The sequence below is a fragment of the Mixophyes fleayi genome, chromosome 4 (assembly GCF_038048845.1).
Source record: "Mixophyes fleayi isolate aMixFle1 chromosome 4, aMixFle1.hap1, whole genome shotgun sequence".
Lineage (NCBI taxonomy): Eukaryota > Metazoa > Chordata > Amphibia > Anura > Limnodynastidae > Mixophyes > Mixophyes fleayi.
This window is the reverse complement of record NC_134405.1, coordinates 43,008,933-43,027,790: the sequence shown is the minus strand read 5'-3', so window position 1 is coordinate 43,027,790 and position 18,858 is coordinate 43,008,933. Positions and strand designations below refer to the sequence as shown.

The 18,858-nt window shown below is 42.9% G+C and overlaps 1 protein-coding gene across 1 annotated transcript; it reads right to left on the bottom strand.

Annotated features, from left to right (window-relative positions):
• Nucleotides 1-1,967: 1,967 nt before the first annotated feature.
• Nucleotides 1,968-14,603, bottom strand: CDKN2D (cyclin dependent kinase inhibitor 2D). The gene is made up of 3 exons (XM_075206815.1): nt 14,393-14,603; nt 9,722-9,890; nt 1,968-5,043 (listed from the first exon to the last, which is right to left on the bottom strand). Exons 2-3 carry the CDS (start codon nt 9,860-9,862, stop codon nt 4,699-4,701), a joined length of 486 nt encoding a protein of 161 aa, XP_075062916.1. The 5' UTR covers nt 9,863-9,890; nt 14,393-14,603; the 3' UTR covers nt 1,968-4,698.
• Nucleotides 14,604-18,858: the final 4,255 nt, after the last annotated feature.

The following is an 18,858-nucleotide window of genomic DNA, read 5'->3' as shown; positions in this document are numbered from 1 at the left end:
CCTCTGTGCCCCCTCACTGTGTCACCTCTGTGCCCTCTCACTGTGTCACCTCTGTGCCCCTTCACTGTGTCACCTCTGTGTCCCTCTCACTGTGTCACCTCTGTGTCCCTTCACTGTGTCACCTCTGTGCCCTCTCACTGTGTCACCTCTGTGTCCCTCTCACTGTGTCACCTCTGTGTCCCTCTCACTGTGTCACCTCTGTGTCCCTTCACTGTGTCACCTCTGTGTCCCTTCACTGTGTCACCTCTGTGTCCCTCTCACTGTGTCACCTCTGTGTCCCTTCACTGTGTCACCTCTGTGCCCTCTCACTGTGTCACCTCTGTGTCCCTCTCACTGTGTCACCTGTGTCCCTCTCACTGTCACCTCTGTGCCCCCTCACTGTGTCACCTCTGTGTCCCTCTCTCTGTGTCACCTCTGTGTCCCTCTCACTGTGTCACCTCTGTGTCCCTCTCTCTGTGTCACCTCTGTGCCCCTTCACTGTGTCACCTCTGTGTCCCTCTCACTGTGTCACCTCTGTGTCCCTCTCACTGTGTCACCTCTGTGTCCCTCTCTCTGTGTCACCTCTGTGCCCCTTCACTGTGTCACCTCTGTGTCCCTCTCACTGTGTCACCTCAGTGCCCCTTCATTATCACCTCACACTATGTGCCTCCGTTTTACTTACCTGTCTTTTTCTCTTTTGTATTCCACTTTTCTGTCTTCTGGTCTTCTTGTCTTCCTGTCTTCTTTTTTCTCCACCACGCAGCTCCTCGGTTAGTCCTCACACAGTGGCCGGAAACAGACTTTAAAAAAAGAATGAGGAGGAGAGACTGCCGGGACCTATCATGCGATCACGTGACTGTTTTTTTTTTTTTTAAAGTCTGTTTCCGTCCGCAGTCTCTTTTACTATGTCGGCGGACAGAGAAGTATGGCAGGCGGAGGGGAGCACTTCTCCGCCTTGCCTACCCTGCTCACCGCCAGTCCTGACTGGGCCCTCTGGGGACCGCTAGGCCCTAGGCAGTTGCCTAGGTTGCCTAGCGGGAAATCCGGCCCTGTCGCAGCCCATAGGGTTGCGTACGAAAATCTGCGTTATTGCGGTACCGTAATACCGGCAATGACGCACACTTTCCGCGGTAAGACCGGAACCCTAATTGAATATGCCCCTAAATCTATAATGAAGGACACCAAAGCACTGGTAGGATTCTCTCTTCATTATTTTGTTTCTACTTTGTTTTGTTTGTTAGAGCTGTTTACTGAGACAATCATTCGCATAAACTTACTGCTTTATATATCTATATCCCTCTTAGTGGCTATAGTTTAATTCAGGCATGCCTGACAGAGATTAGACTACTAATAAGTTTTTCTTGCAGGCACTGAATGGGATAATCTTAGAAATCCTATTGAACAAGCTCAACTAATTTTCAACGGAATCCTGAATTGTTCTGGAGTCAAAGTGCAACGACACAAAAGACCTAACACGTGAAAGTGGTAAGATTGTAGTACATACAGATTTATCTGTGTTAACTGTACCAACCCACAGCTTTAAGCCATCTATGGCCGTAACATGCAATCCGTGTAAAACTCCCCGGGGGCTCAGTGTGGTGAATAGACATCGTCAAGCCCTTCCCCAAATTTTCTGCCCCGTCAATTACTTATGAGGTCTTTTCACAAACCCAGGTCTGCTACAATAACTCAGGTTTGGTTATAAGCAGTGGAGAGCTGCTATGTTGATATCTGTCAGAGTTGACCGTACTGTTCTGGATATACAGAGAGCAAAGCACATTATTATATGTTACAGAGAGGCTTTGTTCTGATTGTCTGTGTGATAACCTATGTTACATCATAATGCAACTTCTGAATGCAGAGCACCGACTTAGGTACAGAATAAACACACTACATCAGCGACAGCCAGGGGTAAATTGGACTCCTCAGAAAAGAGCAAACAACATATAGAATAAAATTTTATTTTATTTTTTTAAAGTTAAGCCAGATATAGAAAATGAAAATACTTCTATTGAAACCATTGAAACCAGTATTAGAATTCAGTAACTATTTGCAGACAGACATTTGCCTCAACCTTTCTGTGCATGGTGAGAAAGAATATATTTCCAATCAAATCTTGGGAACGATAAAAAGGAAAAAAAAAAAGTGACAGATGTGATCGCCAAATAAATAATTTGTTGAAAAACCAGAATGTTTAACCATACATTGTGATGCAGCGATCAGGACAAAGCTGTGTGCAGTTGCCTCCCACACCATACCAAACATTCATCTAAACCTACTACATCCCCAAACTACAGACTTCCCGCATTTAATGAAATTCAGGCAAGCAGACTTGTATTACTTTTCTTGTATTTATTTCAATCATGTTTTAACATTGGGTAGTGTCAACACTTAAAATAGTACAAGAATTTCACAGGCTGCTCTTTAAAGTTAAAAACACCAAGCGAAAACATTCAAGTCATACAAGTATTAATTTAATAGTTAAAAACATATCACAAGAATAAACAATTCCTTCAAGTGTTTAATAAATAGAATTCATATATATATATTATATATATTTTTTTTTTTCAAAACAGCTCTAGGGAAAGACTTAAGGGAGAAAAATTCATATTAAAAAGTATTGAAAGTCATTAAATACAGCTTGTAATGTATGTGCCCTGCATGGAACATACGTGAGCTGATATTTCCTGTATATCTTCTACAGTGAAACAACAAAAAAAACAAAAAAAAAAAAATTGGTCATGGAAAGCCAGAGGTTTCTTAGGAAATAATTACATTTAATATGGTTATCCCCACAAAAGAAATGGATGTTCACACCGCTTTCCAAATGAGCATAGGTGTTCAGTAACTCTTAGCAACCCCATTATAGCAGTAATTTTTCAAACCGCAGGTCAGAAAACGCAAGTTAACTTCTGATTTGTGGCTGTACGTTACATTACCATTAAGTTATTTACCAAGACCCAGGGGTAAATGTATCAAGCTGAGAGTTTTCCGGCGGGTTTGAAAAGTGGAGATGTTGCCTATAGCAACCAATCAGATTCTAGCTGTCATTTTGTAGAATGTACTAAATAAATGATAGCTAGAATCCACTGCCGGAAAACTCTCAGCTTGATACATTTACCCCCCAATGTGCTTTAAAATATCAAATTAAGATGTATAATTAGGTTAATAAACGGACAGGAACAGTCTTAACAGCCCTCACCCTGAAGATGAAGCAGGAAGGATAGTGTCCTTTTCAAATAAAAATTTATGAATGTGTTCTCCTTATTTGCATAGAAAGCCACTGGCACCAGATAGGCATTACCAGCAAGAGAAAGAGTAACCAAAAAAAACAAATATAAAAATCTAAAAAAAAAACAAACCCCCCAAAAAAAACAAGAGACCAGCTTGCTAAATACAGTAAGTAGTTTGCATGTACTATTACATGAAAAACAATGTAATCCATGAAGACATGCTGTTGAATAATAATAAATAGACTGATTATGGGGCACACTATAAGCTAATCATTTCATAAGATCGGAAAGATTTCAATGTCCAAAGTCTATTTGGACCACTGGACTTTACGCAGTATTTTCTTAAAGTGCAGTTGGAATGGAAAGAACATTTAAAGCTTAAATGGCAACGGTGGATTTACTATGTGTAGAAGAAAGTCAAGTATGCTTGGTAAAGCAGATGTTTATTCTGAATTCTTTATCTTAGTTTCTACGAGCATGGCTTACGCGAATAGATCAGATCTCTCTGGTGCACAAAGGGTTATACGTTATAGAACATTCAGGATTCCTATTGTCCAGAAAACACTGTATAAGCAGTCTGGACATAATAACGCTCTCCCACACTGGGATACCGGGATCTATGGAGTTTATCTGTGCAAGCAAATCTCAGAATGGCATTTAGTGGGAGGATTGAGAAGAAAAATTCTTTGTTTCTCAGGCCCGCCTACCCCAGATTTTAAACCCTTTGTCCGATTAGGAAATAGCAGTAAAAAACGAAAAATGTTCCCCCTGTAAGGTGACTTTTTTTTCGTGGGATCAAGAGATGCAATATATTATTAATTGCTGTTTATATATTATAAAGAAGTAATGACTGCATTAAAACCTTATATACAGTCATTGTATACATAAATATTTAGTGAGGAATAGATAACTTCAATTTTAATGTACTTCCGTAGGGAAAGATGTAGTACTTGAAAGAACGAAAAAAAAAAAAAGTTAAAATGCAAAGATTTACGTATTACCTGAGTATTAAAATGAAAACACAACACCTAGACATAACTGGCCATACATAAAATATATACAAACATATACAAGGAATGTACACCTGCACCCTGACTGAAGTGTACTGATAAACTCTGACAAGAATGGATGGTATTGGTATTATAAGTACATCTCTTACCTACACAGTGTATGGAAAAAAATACAACCAATCAAATCACTGGGAACTAGTGACATCACATCATGTCATCAGTGTTGTCACTTGCTCATAGTCATCGGATTGGCTGTAGTCTCCTAAATGACTCCGCCCATAAAATGGCTGCCTATACTGTGGTTAGGCAGCAGGTGCAGGTTTTAAAGCTGCGTTGCACACCGATGAGCAGATTACGTCTACCACTGCACTATATAATGAGGCAGAGCCGCTGCACAATACTGAACATGCTGCATTATGTAAACTGAGGCACTGCACCGATTGTTCATATGGCCCATTCTACATAAGGCGTCTTTCCTACGTATGCAGTGCCAAAATGGCTGCAAGGCAAGGATCCAGTATGGCAGCCAGATGTGCAGGCGTTCGCCCCTCTCGGTCACGATGCTGCAAGTTAGAACGCGGGGCGAGGTAGACAATGACAGGAATATGACCTTCACGGAGAGCCAGGTGGACGGGGAGAGAGCCGGAGGAATCGGGAACGTTGACGTCTGCTCCGTACTGAACCAGGACCTGCAAGGTGTCTAGGAAACCTGTGCGTGCAGCGTCATGAGCAGGGGAAATGCCAAACGAGTCCTGAATGTTGGGAGAGGCTCCCTGTTTCAGAAGCTCCGACGCCACCAGTGTGCTGCCAAACATCATGACCTGGAAGAAAAACACAGGCGTCATTGGTGTGTGTGTGGGGGGGGGTCACAAATATACAACGGGGAAGAATAAGACATTGGTTGTGACAGGGACGGCTAGCAACATGAAATGATAGTTGATTGAGCTCTCATTCTGGTAGGGAAAGTGCCTGATCGTTTTAACAGTCATCCTACTCACGTCCTGATCCCTGGTCCCCAGTTCATCTAAAGTCACTTACAGTCGTCCTACCCACGTCCTGATCCCTGGTCCCCAGTTCATCTAAAGTCACTAACAGTCGTTCTACCCATGTCCTGATCTCTGGTCCCCAGTTCATCTAAAGTCACTTACAGTCGTTCTACCCATGTCCTGATCTCTGGTCCCCAGTTCATCTAAAGTCACTTACAGTCATCCTACTCACATCCTGATCCCTGGTCCCCAGCTCATCTAAAGTCACTTACAGTCGTCCTACCCATGTCCTGATCTCTGGTCCCCAGTTCATCTAAAGTCACTAACAGTCACCCTACCCACGTCCTGATCTCTGGTCCCCAGTTCATCTAAACTCACTTACAGTCGTCCTACCCACGTCCTGATCTCTGGTCCCCAGTTCATCTAAAGTCACTAACAGTCGTCCTACCCATGTCCTGATCCCTGGTCCCCAGCTCATCTAAAGTCACTTACAGTCGTCCTACTCACGTCCTGATCCCTGGTCCCCAGCTCATCTAAAGTCACTTACAGTCGTCCTACCCACGTCCTGATCTCTGGTCCCCAGTTCATCTAAAGTCACTAACAGTCGTCCTACCCACGTCCTGATCCCTGGTCCCCAGCTCATCTAAAGTCACTAACAGTCATCCTACTCACGTCCTGATCCCTGGTCCCCAGCTCATCTAAAGTCACTAACAGTCGTCCTACTCACGTCCTGATCCCTGGTCCCCAGCTCATCTAAAGTCACTAACAGTCGTCCTACCCATGTCCTGATCTCTGGTCCCCAGTTCATCTAAAGTCACTTACAGTCATCCTACTCACATCCTGATCCCTGGTCCCCAGCTCATCTAAAGTCACTTACAGTCGTCCTACCCATGTCCTGATCTCTGGTCCCCAGTTCATCTAAAGTCACTTACAGTCGTCCTACCCATGTCCTGATCTCTGGTCCCCAGTTCATCTAAAGTCACTTACAGTCATCCTACCCATGTCCTGATCTCTGGTCCCCAGTTCATCTAAAGTCACTTACAGTCATCCTACCCATGTCCTGATCCCTGGTCCCCAGTTCATCTAAAGTCACTTACAGTCGTCCTACCCACGTCCTGATCCCTGGTCCCCAGTTCATCTAAAGTCACTTACAGTCGTCCTACCCATGTCCTGATCTCTGGTCCCCAGTTCATCTAAAGTCACTTACAGTCATCCTACCCATGTCCTGATCTCTGGTCCCCAGTTCATCTAAAGTCACTTACAGTCATCCTACCCATGTCCTGATCTCTGGTCCCCAGTTCATCTAAAGTCACTTACAGTCGTCCTACCCATGTCCTGATCTCTGGTCCCCAGTTCATCTAAAGTCACTTACAGTCGTCCTACCCACATCCTGATCCCTGGTCCCCAGTTCATCTAAAGTCACTAACAGTCGTCCTACCCATGTCCTGATCTCTGGTCCCCAGTTCATCTAAAGTCACTTACAGTCGTCCTACGCATGTCCTGATCTCTGGTCCCCAGTTCATCTAAAGTCACTTACAGTCGTCCTACCCATGTCCTGATCTCTGGTCCCCAGTTCATCTAAAGTCACTTACAGTCGTCTTACCCATGTCCTGATCTCTGGTCCCCAGTTCATCTAAAGTCACTTACAGTCGTCCTACCCATGTCCTGATCCCTGGTGCCCAGCTCATCTAAAGTCACTTACAGTCGTCCTACCCATGTCCTGATCTCTGGTCCCCAGTTCATCTAAAGTCACTTACAGTCATCCTACCCATGTCCTGATCTCTGGTCCCCAGTTCATCTAAAGTCACTTACAGTCATCCTACCCATGTCCTGATCCCTGGTGCCCAGCTCATCTAAAGTCACTTACAGTCGTCCTACCCATGTCCTGATCTCTGGTCCCCAGTTCATCTAAAGTCACTTACAGTCGTCCTACCCACGTCCTGATCCCTGGTCCCCAGTTCATCTAAAGTCACTTACAGTCATCCTACCCATGTCCTGATCTCTGGTCCCCAGTTCATCTAAAGTCACTTACAGTCGTCCTACCCATGTCCTGATCTCTGGTCCCCAGTTCATCTAAAGTCACTAACAGTCGTCCTACCCATGTCCTGATCTCTGGTCCCCAGTTCATCTAAAGTCACTTACAGTCCTCCTACCCATGTCCTGATCTCTGGTCCCCAGTTCATCTAAAGTCACTTACAGTCGTCCTACCCATGTCCTGATCTCTGGTCCCCAGTTCATCTAAAGTCACTTACAGTCGTCCTACCCATGTCCTGATCCCTGGTCCCCAGTACATCTAAAGTCACTTACAGTCGTCCTACCCATGTCCTGATCTCTGGTCCCCAGTTCATCTAAAGTCACTTACAGTCGTCCTACCCATGTCCTGATCTCTGGTCCCCAGTTCATCTAAAGTCACTTACAGTCGTCCTACCCATGTCCTGATCCCTGGTCCCCAGTTCATCTAAAGTCACTTACAGTCGTCCTACCCATGTCCTGATCTCTGGTCCCCAGTTCATCTAAAGTCACTTACAGTCGTCCTACCCATGTCCTGATCTCTGGTCCCCAGTTCATCTAAAGTCACTTACAGTCGTCCTACCCATGTCCTGATCTCTGGTCCCCAGTTCATCTAAAGTCACTTACAGTCGTCCTACCCATGTCCTGATCCCTGGTGCCCAGCTCATCTAAAGTCACTTACAGTCGTCCTACCCATGTCCTGATCTCTGGTCCCCAGTTCATCTAAAGTCACTTACAGTCATCCTACCCATGTCCTGATCTCTGGTCCCCAGTTCATCTAAAGTCACTTACAGTCGTCCTACCCATGTCCTGATCCCTGGTGCCCAGCTCATCTAAAGTCACTTACAGTCGTCCTACCCATGTCCTGATCTCTGGTCCCCAGTTCATCTAAAGTCACTTACAGTCGTCCTACCCACGTCCTGATCCCTGGTCCCCAGTTCATCTAAAGTCACTTACAGTCATCCTACCCATGTCCTGATCTCTGGTCCCCAGTTCATCTAAAGTCACTTACAGTCGTCCTACCCATGTCCTGATCTCTGGTCCCCAGTTCATCTAAAGTCACTAACAGTCGAAGTTAAATGAAATTTTCAGGAAAGTGTTATTAAATGAAACAGTTCAACTAAATAAATGTTCTATACTATAATACCACTCAAAGATTACTACATTAACAAAGCCCAAACATGAAATGTAGGAGTCCAATGCCAAGAACCCCTTCGACAGCCAGTGGTGGTACGCCCCTTCTCAGTCACATAATAAATGGGCAGCGCTCAAGTGCTGTAAGGTGATGTTACTCACAAAACATTTAATAATTATTTTATTGGGTGGAATAACCCTTTCAATGCTTCTTGGTAAAAGGAAAACATTGGCTAAAACACAGTCTGGTAAAAAGAGGTTAATTTTAAAACTGGCACGACATGGAGCATACATGTATGCACTGGAATTAAAATGTTCAAGGGCTGCAAAGTGGGAATCAGTGGTGGGCATCTGCCTGGTAGGAATATAACACATGCTTATTCCAATGCAGACGTAATGGTTACCTGCATTGTGTGACTGTACTCTGGGTGTGTGGATAATTAGCAGAGTGCAGGGAGTGGTGCCACATCAGTGATAATCACCTGTTCCACTGCAATGGATTAAACAAGCCGTCTCAGGCACTGAACTCCTTGACACATGGAGAGGCTAGTTACAGTTCCTGCCCCAATGTATTGTTATCATGCAGAATGAGAACAGTCACAAACGCACACAGAATTAGAGGAGTGGCACTGTGCCCTCGTTCATGCATGTAGAATTACAACCAATAGACAAGATAATACAGTGGTACTGTGCACTTGTTCATATCTACTGAAGAGAACAAATGCTGAGATTTGCACACAGAATAATAGAAGTTGGACCTTGCACGTGTCATAAGAACAGTGAGAATTACGTCCACTATACAGTACAACAAACCTGGCACAGCATTGTGGCATTTATGGGCAACAGGCAGCCCTCCGAATCTTCACCTGCAGATTCCCCGCCCCACCAGCCCTAACTCTTATTCTTTGCTCTATGTCCCACAGAACCTGCGGCCCTGGCTATAGTGCCGAGACTAAAAGGAACTAGGTTAGAGGGCCGTACATCTGGCCCTTGAGGGGATAACTGGTTGCCCATTACCGACCTACAGAACACAAATAATTACTGAAAGTTGCATCGTCACAAAAGCGATAAAGCGACAGGGGCTGAGTATAACATGCAGCATACAGATAGTAATACTGCGATACTGATAAATATAAACAGAACATGGAGAGGAAAAACGTACAAGGAGAAGACTGCACCTAGTGACCAGGGGCTGGTGGTAATAAAGGTTCCTTTGTCTGTTACTTCTAAAGAGTGAAATCTAAATGTTGGTAGTTTGTCGGAATTCCCTCCCATGCTCATTCAATTGGGCCTCCTAAACAGATTGCAAGCTCTAAAGTCCGCTCTATTTTTCTGTGTGTTTATAGAGAGTGTAAGGTCTCAGTCGCACCTGCAAGGCAGTCTTTCCAAAACGGTTTAGACAGTCGGGATGAATCCTTTCCTGGTGGAGCAGTCTCTTCACCTCCTCAAGGTCTCCCTGAGCCGCTGCCCGTGTCAGGAGGTCCCCTGCCCCCGTCTCTTGTACCAACATGGGGTGGTGTAGAAGGGAGCAGTCAGTGCTGTGGATGTACAGAAATATACATACGGACATCAGTCACTGTACCCTACATGCAACATCTCACATTAATAGTCTTCTACTCTGCTCAGTGCAAGTTATTTAGAAGCAAATAAGTTGTAATTAAGTTCAGTTAACAAGATATGACCAGGACTGTAGGACATGAAGGTCCACCAAGATGATGTTGTCTATGGCGAAGGCTAAATGCTCCTAATTGGCAGCACTTATATTAAAGTGTTTTTAAGTATGATAATACAACTTCAGTAAAAACCTAAATGCAATGTAGTTAGTAACACAATCAACTATAAAACTGTATTCCGATCTCTTGTCTTGTACTTTGTGCTATGATCAATGTGGGCTGTCCTGTGGACTGAAGATCCACCAGCACTAATCTCATGTGATAGGCTCCTGATTGGCTCTGAACCATTTTCAAACTTTTCCTTACTGTTCTATGAAGTTACAGATAGATTTTCAAAACACAGCAATCGTATTCCTGCCAATACACGGAATGATCACGTCCTCATTAATACTCATGAATATTCATAAATCTGCCCAGGCGGCTATCTGCATGCAGACAACTACGCTGAATGTAACATTTTTATATATGGTGTCTGTTTGGATATCAACATTTGAATACACTTTACACACATCTGCTGCTAAACACTCCCATTTAGTTTTGTCTAGGTAAACGCTGGTGCACTACAAAGCCCATCATGTCCTGCTTTCTGACTGCAGATTTTTTTCTTAATTTATATTTTAAATACAAATTTGTTTCTAGAAAGTGTACTGCACATTTGGTCAGAATTTCAAAACTGAGACATTATCAGTCCTTATAACATGGGACTATCCCTAGAAATGAATGACAGCTGGTAATTACAATTCAGTTGTATTGATCATACATAGTTCCAAGATAACATTGAAGATTACTGTATTTGCATACAGTCAGACGGACTATGCGACAACTCATGAGTTACAGTATTGACTTTCTAACCATACAGCTGTGCAAGAGAGGACAACTCTCCGCAGAGTATACAAACAGAGAACATTACGGAAAACCAGATGTCATCTCAGCCTGCTGAGAAATGAGGAAATACATTGTGGTTTTTGTACAGAGAAAGCAGAGGTGAATACCCTGTGATTTATTGTAGCTGCCTGTGTTTACTAGTACCCTAGTGGCTTACCCAGAAAACAGCATAAATACAGATTCCTATAGAAAGTACAGACAGCACCTGTGCATCTGGCGACTATTTTTCAATCCGCAACCGCAGGATGTCAGAAAACAAAACACTTCAGTCATGTTTTGCAAATGTCTAGTAAGAATTTATACTGAATACACTTTTTTTTTTAAATTGTATTAAAGGAAATATGAAAATTAGTTTGCCTTCAATTTCAACTAAGTGCTCGCAACATGGGCTGTACCGTTACATACGTGACATCATCATCATCATCATTTATTTATATAGCGCCACTGATTCCGCAGCGCTGTACAGAGAACTCACTCACATCAGTCCCTGCCCCATTGGGGCTTACAGTCTAAATTCCCTAACACACACTGACAGACTAGGGTCAATTTTGTTAGCAGCCAATTAACCTACCAGTATGTTTTTGGAGTGTGGGAGGAAAAACCCACGCAAACAGAGGGAGAACATACAAACTCCTCACAGATAAGGCCATAGTCGGGAATTGAACTCATTACCCCAGTGCTGTAAGGCAGAAGTGCTAACCACTGAGCTACCGTGCTGCTCTAACATTTTTGTATGTGATGAATGCAAGAAATCATTCAAAATCAGCTGTTTTAGGACAGCTCCCATGTAAATCCACTTTAACTCTTCCATTCGTACCCAGGCGCATACTTTTGGGCTTCTGTGTCTGACCAGTGGGGCGACAGAAGCCCTAGGGTAGTGGAAGACTTGTGATTTCTGCGCTGTAGATCAGCCACCGCAGACGATTAAAAATTTGTGGTTCCCGACATTCTACTCAGATAAGCGCCAATGACATTTACAAAATGCTCGTTAAAGGTAAGCAAAAAAAAATAGAATATAAAATCCACGTTGGGGCAACTTAAAATCCATACATTTCTTTCTATAGAATATCTCTAGACGCGAGCTAGAAACGCGTTATGTGAGCAGTTTTAGAAAGTGAAATAAGAAAAATATGTATTTCTTATTTCACTTTCTAAATCTATAGTTTAAATATTTCACCATGATGGATCTTGTGACAGCTGGAATGTGAATATATCATCTGAGGTATTTAAAGAATTTTTAAATTGCGAAAACAATAAAAGGGTTTTATTATTAGGTACTTTGAACAGGAGTGCCGTCAGTAGTTCCAGAGCCGTAATTTAGAATTCTAGCGCCTGGGGCGAGAAAAACAAACGCCGCCCCTCTAGCCCTCAATTTTAATCAAATGAACCTAAAACATTCCTAAACTGCGCCCCCCTTCTGCGTTGCGTCCTGGGCGGTCGCCCCTATCGCACAGCCCTGAGTAGTTCTTCTTTTCTGTGACTTCGGTCCTTAGGTTTGGATACCTTTCTATCATAGACAGCATTAACGTTTGCGCTACAATAGATCTTCTGTGGGATTGGACCAGCCGGGCTAGCCTTGGCTCCCAACGTGCCTCAGCAAGCCTTGGCTCCCGACGCGCCTCAGCGAGCCTTAGCCCCCCGACGCGCCTCAGCAAGCCTTAGCCCCCCGACGCGCCTCAGCAAGCCTTAGCCCCCCGACGCGCCTCAGCAAGCCTTAGGTGCCAATGACCCTGTCGCCAGTTCACTGGCTGTCCTTCCATGGACCACTTTTGGTAGCTACACTCCACTGCGTACCGGGAACAAGACCTGCTGTTTTGGCTATGATCTAACCCAGTTGTCTAACCATCACAATTTGGCCATTGCCAAAGTCGCTCAGATCCTTACACTTGTCCATTGTTCCTGCTTCCAACACATCAACTTCAAGAACTGACTGTTCACTTACACCTTAATATATACCACACTGCCATTGTAACGAGATAATCAATGTTTTTCACTTTACTTGTCAGTGATTTTAATGTTGTATCTGATCAGTATATATACTGTATTACTGTATGTGTATAGACATATGTCACTAATTATATATATATATATATATATATATATATGTTGTGTGTATGTTTGTATAGGAAAATGTATATAAATGTGTCTATATGTACGCATCACGTATTGTATACACATCTATAGTAGTATAAGGATATGTATATAAATATGTGTGTGTGTGTACGCATCACGTATTGTATAGACATCTATAGTAGTATAAGGATATGTATATAAATATGTCTGTGTGTACACATCACGTATTGTATAGACATCTATAGTAGTATAAGGATATGTATATAAATATGTCTGTGTGTACACATCACGTATTGTATAGACATCTATAGTAGTATAAGAAAATGTATATAAGTATGTGTCTGTGTGTACACATCACGTATTGTATAGACATCTATAGTAGTATAAGGATATGTATATAAATATGTCTGTGTATATGCATCACGTATTGTATAGACATCTATAGTAGTATAAGGATATGTATATAAATATGTCTGTGTATATGCATCACGTATTGTATAGACATCTATAGTAGTATAAGGATATGTATATAAATATGTCTGTGTGTACACATCACGTATTGTATAGACATCTATAGTAGTATAAGGATATGTATATAAATATGTCTGTGTATATGCATCACGTATTGTATAGACATCTATAGTAGTATAAGGATATGTATATAAATATGTGTGTCTGTGTACACGCATCACGTATTGTATAGACATCTATAGTAGTATAAGGATATGTATATAAATGTCTGTGTGTACACATCACGTATTGTATAGACATCTATAGTAGTATAAGGATATGTATATAAATATGTCTGTGTGTACACATCACGTATTGTATAGACATCTATAGCAGTATAAGGATATGTATATACATATGTCTGTGTATACGCATCACGTATTGTATAGACATCTATAGTAGTATAAGGATATGTATATAAATATGTCTGTGTGTACACATCACGTATTGTATAGACATCTATAGTAGTATAAGGATATGTATATACATATGTCTGTGTATACGCATCACGTATTGTATAGACATCTATAGTAGTATAAGGATATGTATATAAATGTCTGTGTGTACACATCACGTATAGACATCTATAGTAGTATAAGGATATGTATATAAATATGTCTGTGTGTACACATCACGTATTGTATAGACATCTATAGTAGTATAAGGATATGTATATAAATATGTCTGTGTGTACACATCACGTATTGTATAGACATCTATAGTAGTATAAGGATATGTATATAAATATGTCTGTGTATACGCATCACGTATTGTATAGACATCTACAGTGGTGCCTATCTCCCAGTGTTGTTGTGGCTGTGACAGGAGTAACGCCCAATGACAGCTGCTCCCCACTGCTGCCCGTCTCCTCCACAGCCAGCTCACACACTGCTGCTCACCTCCTTTTATAGTCCGCTTTCCCGCCTCTGCCACCGGGTGACCAGCTCGCGACAGGTTGCCTCAGGTGTCCGCGCGGGGCTGACCAACGGCCGCAGCTCTCTCTCGCGACTGGCCGGCTCGCGATCTCTCCCAACCGGTTATGTTTCTCTTTCGGGTCTTTGACGTCACCGACCCACGTGGTACGAGTGTGTTTTATTTTAAAAAAAGCAACTGTGTATCCTCATCCAGGGGCAACCATAGGTCGCTGTCTGTCAACCTCTGGACACGCCCATCCTCGGCACGTCAGCGAATGGGCAGACGCTTCGCCAGAGGGCTCGCCGTTGCTAGGAGGTAACCCGCATTACACTCAAAGGTAAATACAACTGGAGCTGCGCCCATTAGGCAAGCAGCATCCAATCGGAGGACGCGGATTGGCGTGGGCGGGGCTTATGTTGCTTTTTTAAAACCAGAGAGGGCGGGGCTCACATTAGTTCCCTGAGGTAAAGAGGTCACAAGCGCATGGTCACCTTTATGTAACCTCAGGAGACAGGAGAACTGTAGTCCTGTATAGTGACCCCTGCCACGTATACCTCAAGTTATATAAACTAAAGTAATCACGTCACATAAATCAATGTTATTTGAACAAAATGCACATAAATCTCCTTAAAAAAAAAAAAAAGCAAGCATGCTTGCTGAGACTTGTAGTTCCCCAACAGCAGGAAAGCCACAGGCTGCCTAACTGTTCCCTATCAGGCTGCCTAACTGTTCCCTATCAGGCTGCCTAGTCTCCTCCTTTTTTTTTTATACTGCTGCTGGACCATGTTAGAAAACAAGACAAGAAGGCTTCCATCTTGTTTATGTTTTTGTTTTTTTTTTACAAGGGGGTGGGGTGTGTATATTTTGTGTAAATACAAATTATGTAATGGTTTGGGTGTGATTAATTTATATAACTTAAATATTAAGTTATACTGGACAGGGGTCATGTTCCTTATCCATGGACCACGATAAGGGGGGGTGAAATGCTGGTAACCTGGGGGTTTTGACATTTTTTTATTATACCTAAAGTATAAGTTTGAATAAACATTTCCATGGCATTTATATTAATACATTTCAACTGAACAAATAAGCACCCCCCCCCCTTTAAAAAAAAAAAATCATAAGAAAAATATATATATATGTTACGGTTTCCTGTTTTGGATCCATTGGAGCCTGGCCCTGACTGTGCTGGTGTCCGACTCAAGGCTGACGGGGAATGGATAAACAAATCCTGATAATAATAGTAAAAATAACCAAAAAGCTGTAAAAACAGCAATCTCGATAAACAACATGGGCACTCTTAATGACTCTCAGTTTAAACGACTGGACCAGCTGACCAATCAGAAACTGTGCCGTACATTAAACTAACGCAGACATGAAAACAGAGGGTATGGAGGACCCTGCTCATTAGGGGTTGGGTATGGTATCCCGACACCGACTATACATCATCAACATTTATTTATATAGCACCAGCAAATTCCGTGGCGCTTTACAATTGGGAATAGACATTAATAAAACAATGTATACCTTAAAAAAAAACACGAACAGTGAAATAATGGAATAATTAAAATGTGCACTTCCCTTGACACCAATTGAGGACATTACCAAAAGACCTGCTATGCGACTGCTTTAAAATCCGTAGATGCTGGATGCCGGCGCTTCATTGTGACGTGACCGACAACAGCGACGTTTGACACAGTGTAACCCTAACCCTAATTCTAACCCTCACTTTAGCATATTCTTTAAATGTACATGCTGCTGACTTCGGTGACATCACAATGAAGCGCCGGCATCCAGCATCTTTGGACTTTACAGCGCTCGCAGAGCAGGTCTTTCGGTAATGTCCTCCGTCATTTTCAAGGGAAGTGTACATTTTAATTATGCCGTGATTTCACGGTTCGTGTTTTTTTTGTAGGCATAGTTGATGTCTGTATCCCAAACATCGGTATACCAATTACCACCGCTCATTTGAGAGCTTACGTTCTAAGTGGAAGAGAGCACAACTGAAACAAGAGGAGCAAATGTGGAGATTGGGACCGCTGTGAGGGTGTATTAGTATTATCAGGGATAAGATAAGCTCTAAAATGGGACAAGTTTTCAGAGAGCATCTACAGATTTGAAGGCTGTGGGAAAGTCCGATTGGGCGTGGTAGAGAACTCCATAAGTGTGGAGCAGCACGGGAGAAGTCTTGTAGGTGAGACTATTAGAACACGATGACAAGCACTGAAACTGGAGGGAAGTAGGTTTGAGGAAAGTAGAGGAAAGATAACTTCACAGAAAGGGTAGTGGATAAGTGGAAAAGCCTCCCATCAGAGGTGGTAGAGGCTAATATAGTAGAGCAAATTAAGAATGCTTGGGATAGACATAAGGATATCCTTTACAAAGAACTAAGGATCAAATAGGGTTTAAGGTTAACATAGGTTAAAAAAAATTGCAGACTAGATGGGTCAAGCGGATCTTATCTGCTGTCAAATTCTATGTTTCTATGAGAGAGGTGGTTACTAGAGATGAGACAAGGCACAGGTCAGCAGTAGATCAAGGGGGGCGGGAGGGAGAGTATTTTGATATAAAATTTGAGATGTATGCAGGGGTGTTGTTGAGGGCTTTTGTAGGTAACTGTGAGTCATTTGATTTGTATTCTGGAGGACACAGGGAGCCAGTGTAGGGATTTGCAAAGTGGTGGAGCAGTGAGAGGGGAATATCAGTCTTGCAGCAGCATTTAGGATGGATTGAAGTGTGGATATATGGGTGTCAGGAATGCCAGATAGCAGGAGGTTGCAGTAGTCAAGACAGGAGATAAGGAGAGAATGGATAAGACTTTTGGTAGCATGTTGAGTATTCTGGCAATGTTTCTAAGGTGGAGTCAACGGGATTGGGAGAGAGTCTGGATGTGAGGAATAAAGCAGAGGACGTAGTTAAATGTGACATCAGGGCTTGGGAAACAGGAAATTATGGTGTTATTGACAGTGAGGGAGATCTGAGAGCAGGTGGTGATTCTGGCAGGAGAGACGGCCTGATTATGACAGGACAATGCAGTCATTGGAGAAAATAGTTGTTTCAGTAAACATGAGTAGTGGATCGGGTTAAGACTACTTAGGTTCCGTTGTGTATGTGTGGATTTGGGTGCAGGCGGAATGGCATGAGGTAAGGTGAGGCTGAAGGAAAGGAGGTTGTGGTCGGAGAGTGGGAAGGATAAATTGAAGAAACTAGAGATGGAGCAGTAGTGGGAGGAGTCAAGAGAGTGTCCATCACAGTGAGAAGGAGATGAGGTCCACTGGGAGAGACCAGAGGAGGAAGTAAGTGAAAGAAGTTTAGTGGCAGATGAGACAGTGGGATTATCAATGGGAATATTCAAATGGCGTAGTATGATAGGTCAAAGGATCGGAAATAAGTGATCCAGGCTGCAAAGTTGTCAAGGAATTTGGAAGCTGGACCTGGGGGGCGATAAATGATAGCAACACGAAGGTGGAGAGGATAAAATAGACGGATATTGTGGACTTCAAAGGAAGAGAATGGGAGGGAGGGTTTAGAGGGTATGACTTGGAAGGTGCAGCTTGGAGAGAGTAGATTGCCTACTCCACCACCTTGTCTGTTTCTGGGTGTGAGAGTGTGGCTGAGGGAGAGTCCTCCATAAGAGAGAGCTGCAGGGGATGTAATGTCAGATGAGGTGAGCCAGGTTTCTGTATATGGCAAGAAGATTGAGGAATTTAGAAATTAATAGATCATGAATGGATGTAAGTTTATTACAAACAGATCTGGCGTTCCATAGCGCACAGGAGAAGGGAAGAGAGGATAGTGGAGATATGTGGATAAGTTTGATGGGATTGCATGTACTGGGTGGATGAAAAGGTTTGGGGTGGAGGGAGGAGTGTGGTCAGATAGTGGGAACTGTACCAGCAGCCATGAGAAGGAGAAGGAGGACATGCGAGGAGGATTTGTGTGTGTGTGAAATTTATTTCTGTCTATGTAGGCTGGTAAGTGTGGTGGGTGCAGGAGACAAAACAGTTCATGTGAGCAGACTAATGAGAAGGGAATTAGTGAAGGGGAGATCACAATAGGGGAGAGAGAAATAGCATGATGGAGAAAGAGAAGGGTTTGGAGAGAAATCTGGTGACAGTCAATAGGAGAGAGTGTAAATGGAGTAGGTGCACAATGGAGATATGTGAGAGATGCGAATGAATGTGTATTAGCCAGATTAAGTAATGATAGAGTGAAAAGGAACAAAAGGATCCAAAGTGTGCAGATCAATGGAAGAGATGAAGGATACTTTTGTGGTAGTGTTTCTTTAACCAGGCCAAATATCTAGTATTTAGCGCAGGTGTATGATTACATCATCTACACATGTTTAATTTTTCAGTAGTATCCAACGGTTTTTAAATAGGTACCCTGTCTGCTCCTGTTTTCCATTGATCTGAAGTCCTGGGTACAAATATAACTGTATGGACATCAA

What these genes read in the sequence shown, in the direction of transcription:
- CDKN2D (XM_075206815.1), bottom strand. Translation starts at nt 9,862, where the DNA reads ATGTTGGTACAAGAGACGGGGGCAGGGGACCTCCTGACACGGGCAGCG. An exon ending in TTGGAAAGACTGCCTTGCAG is followed by an intron (nt 5,044 to 9,721) that starts GTGCGACTGAGA and finishes TTTTTCTTCCAG; the next exon opens with GTCATGATGTTTGGCAGCAC.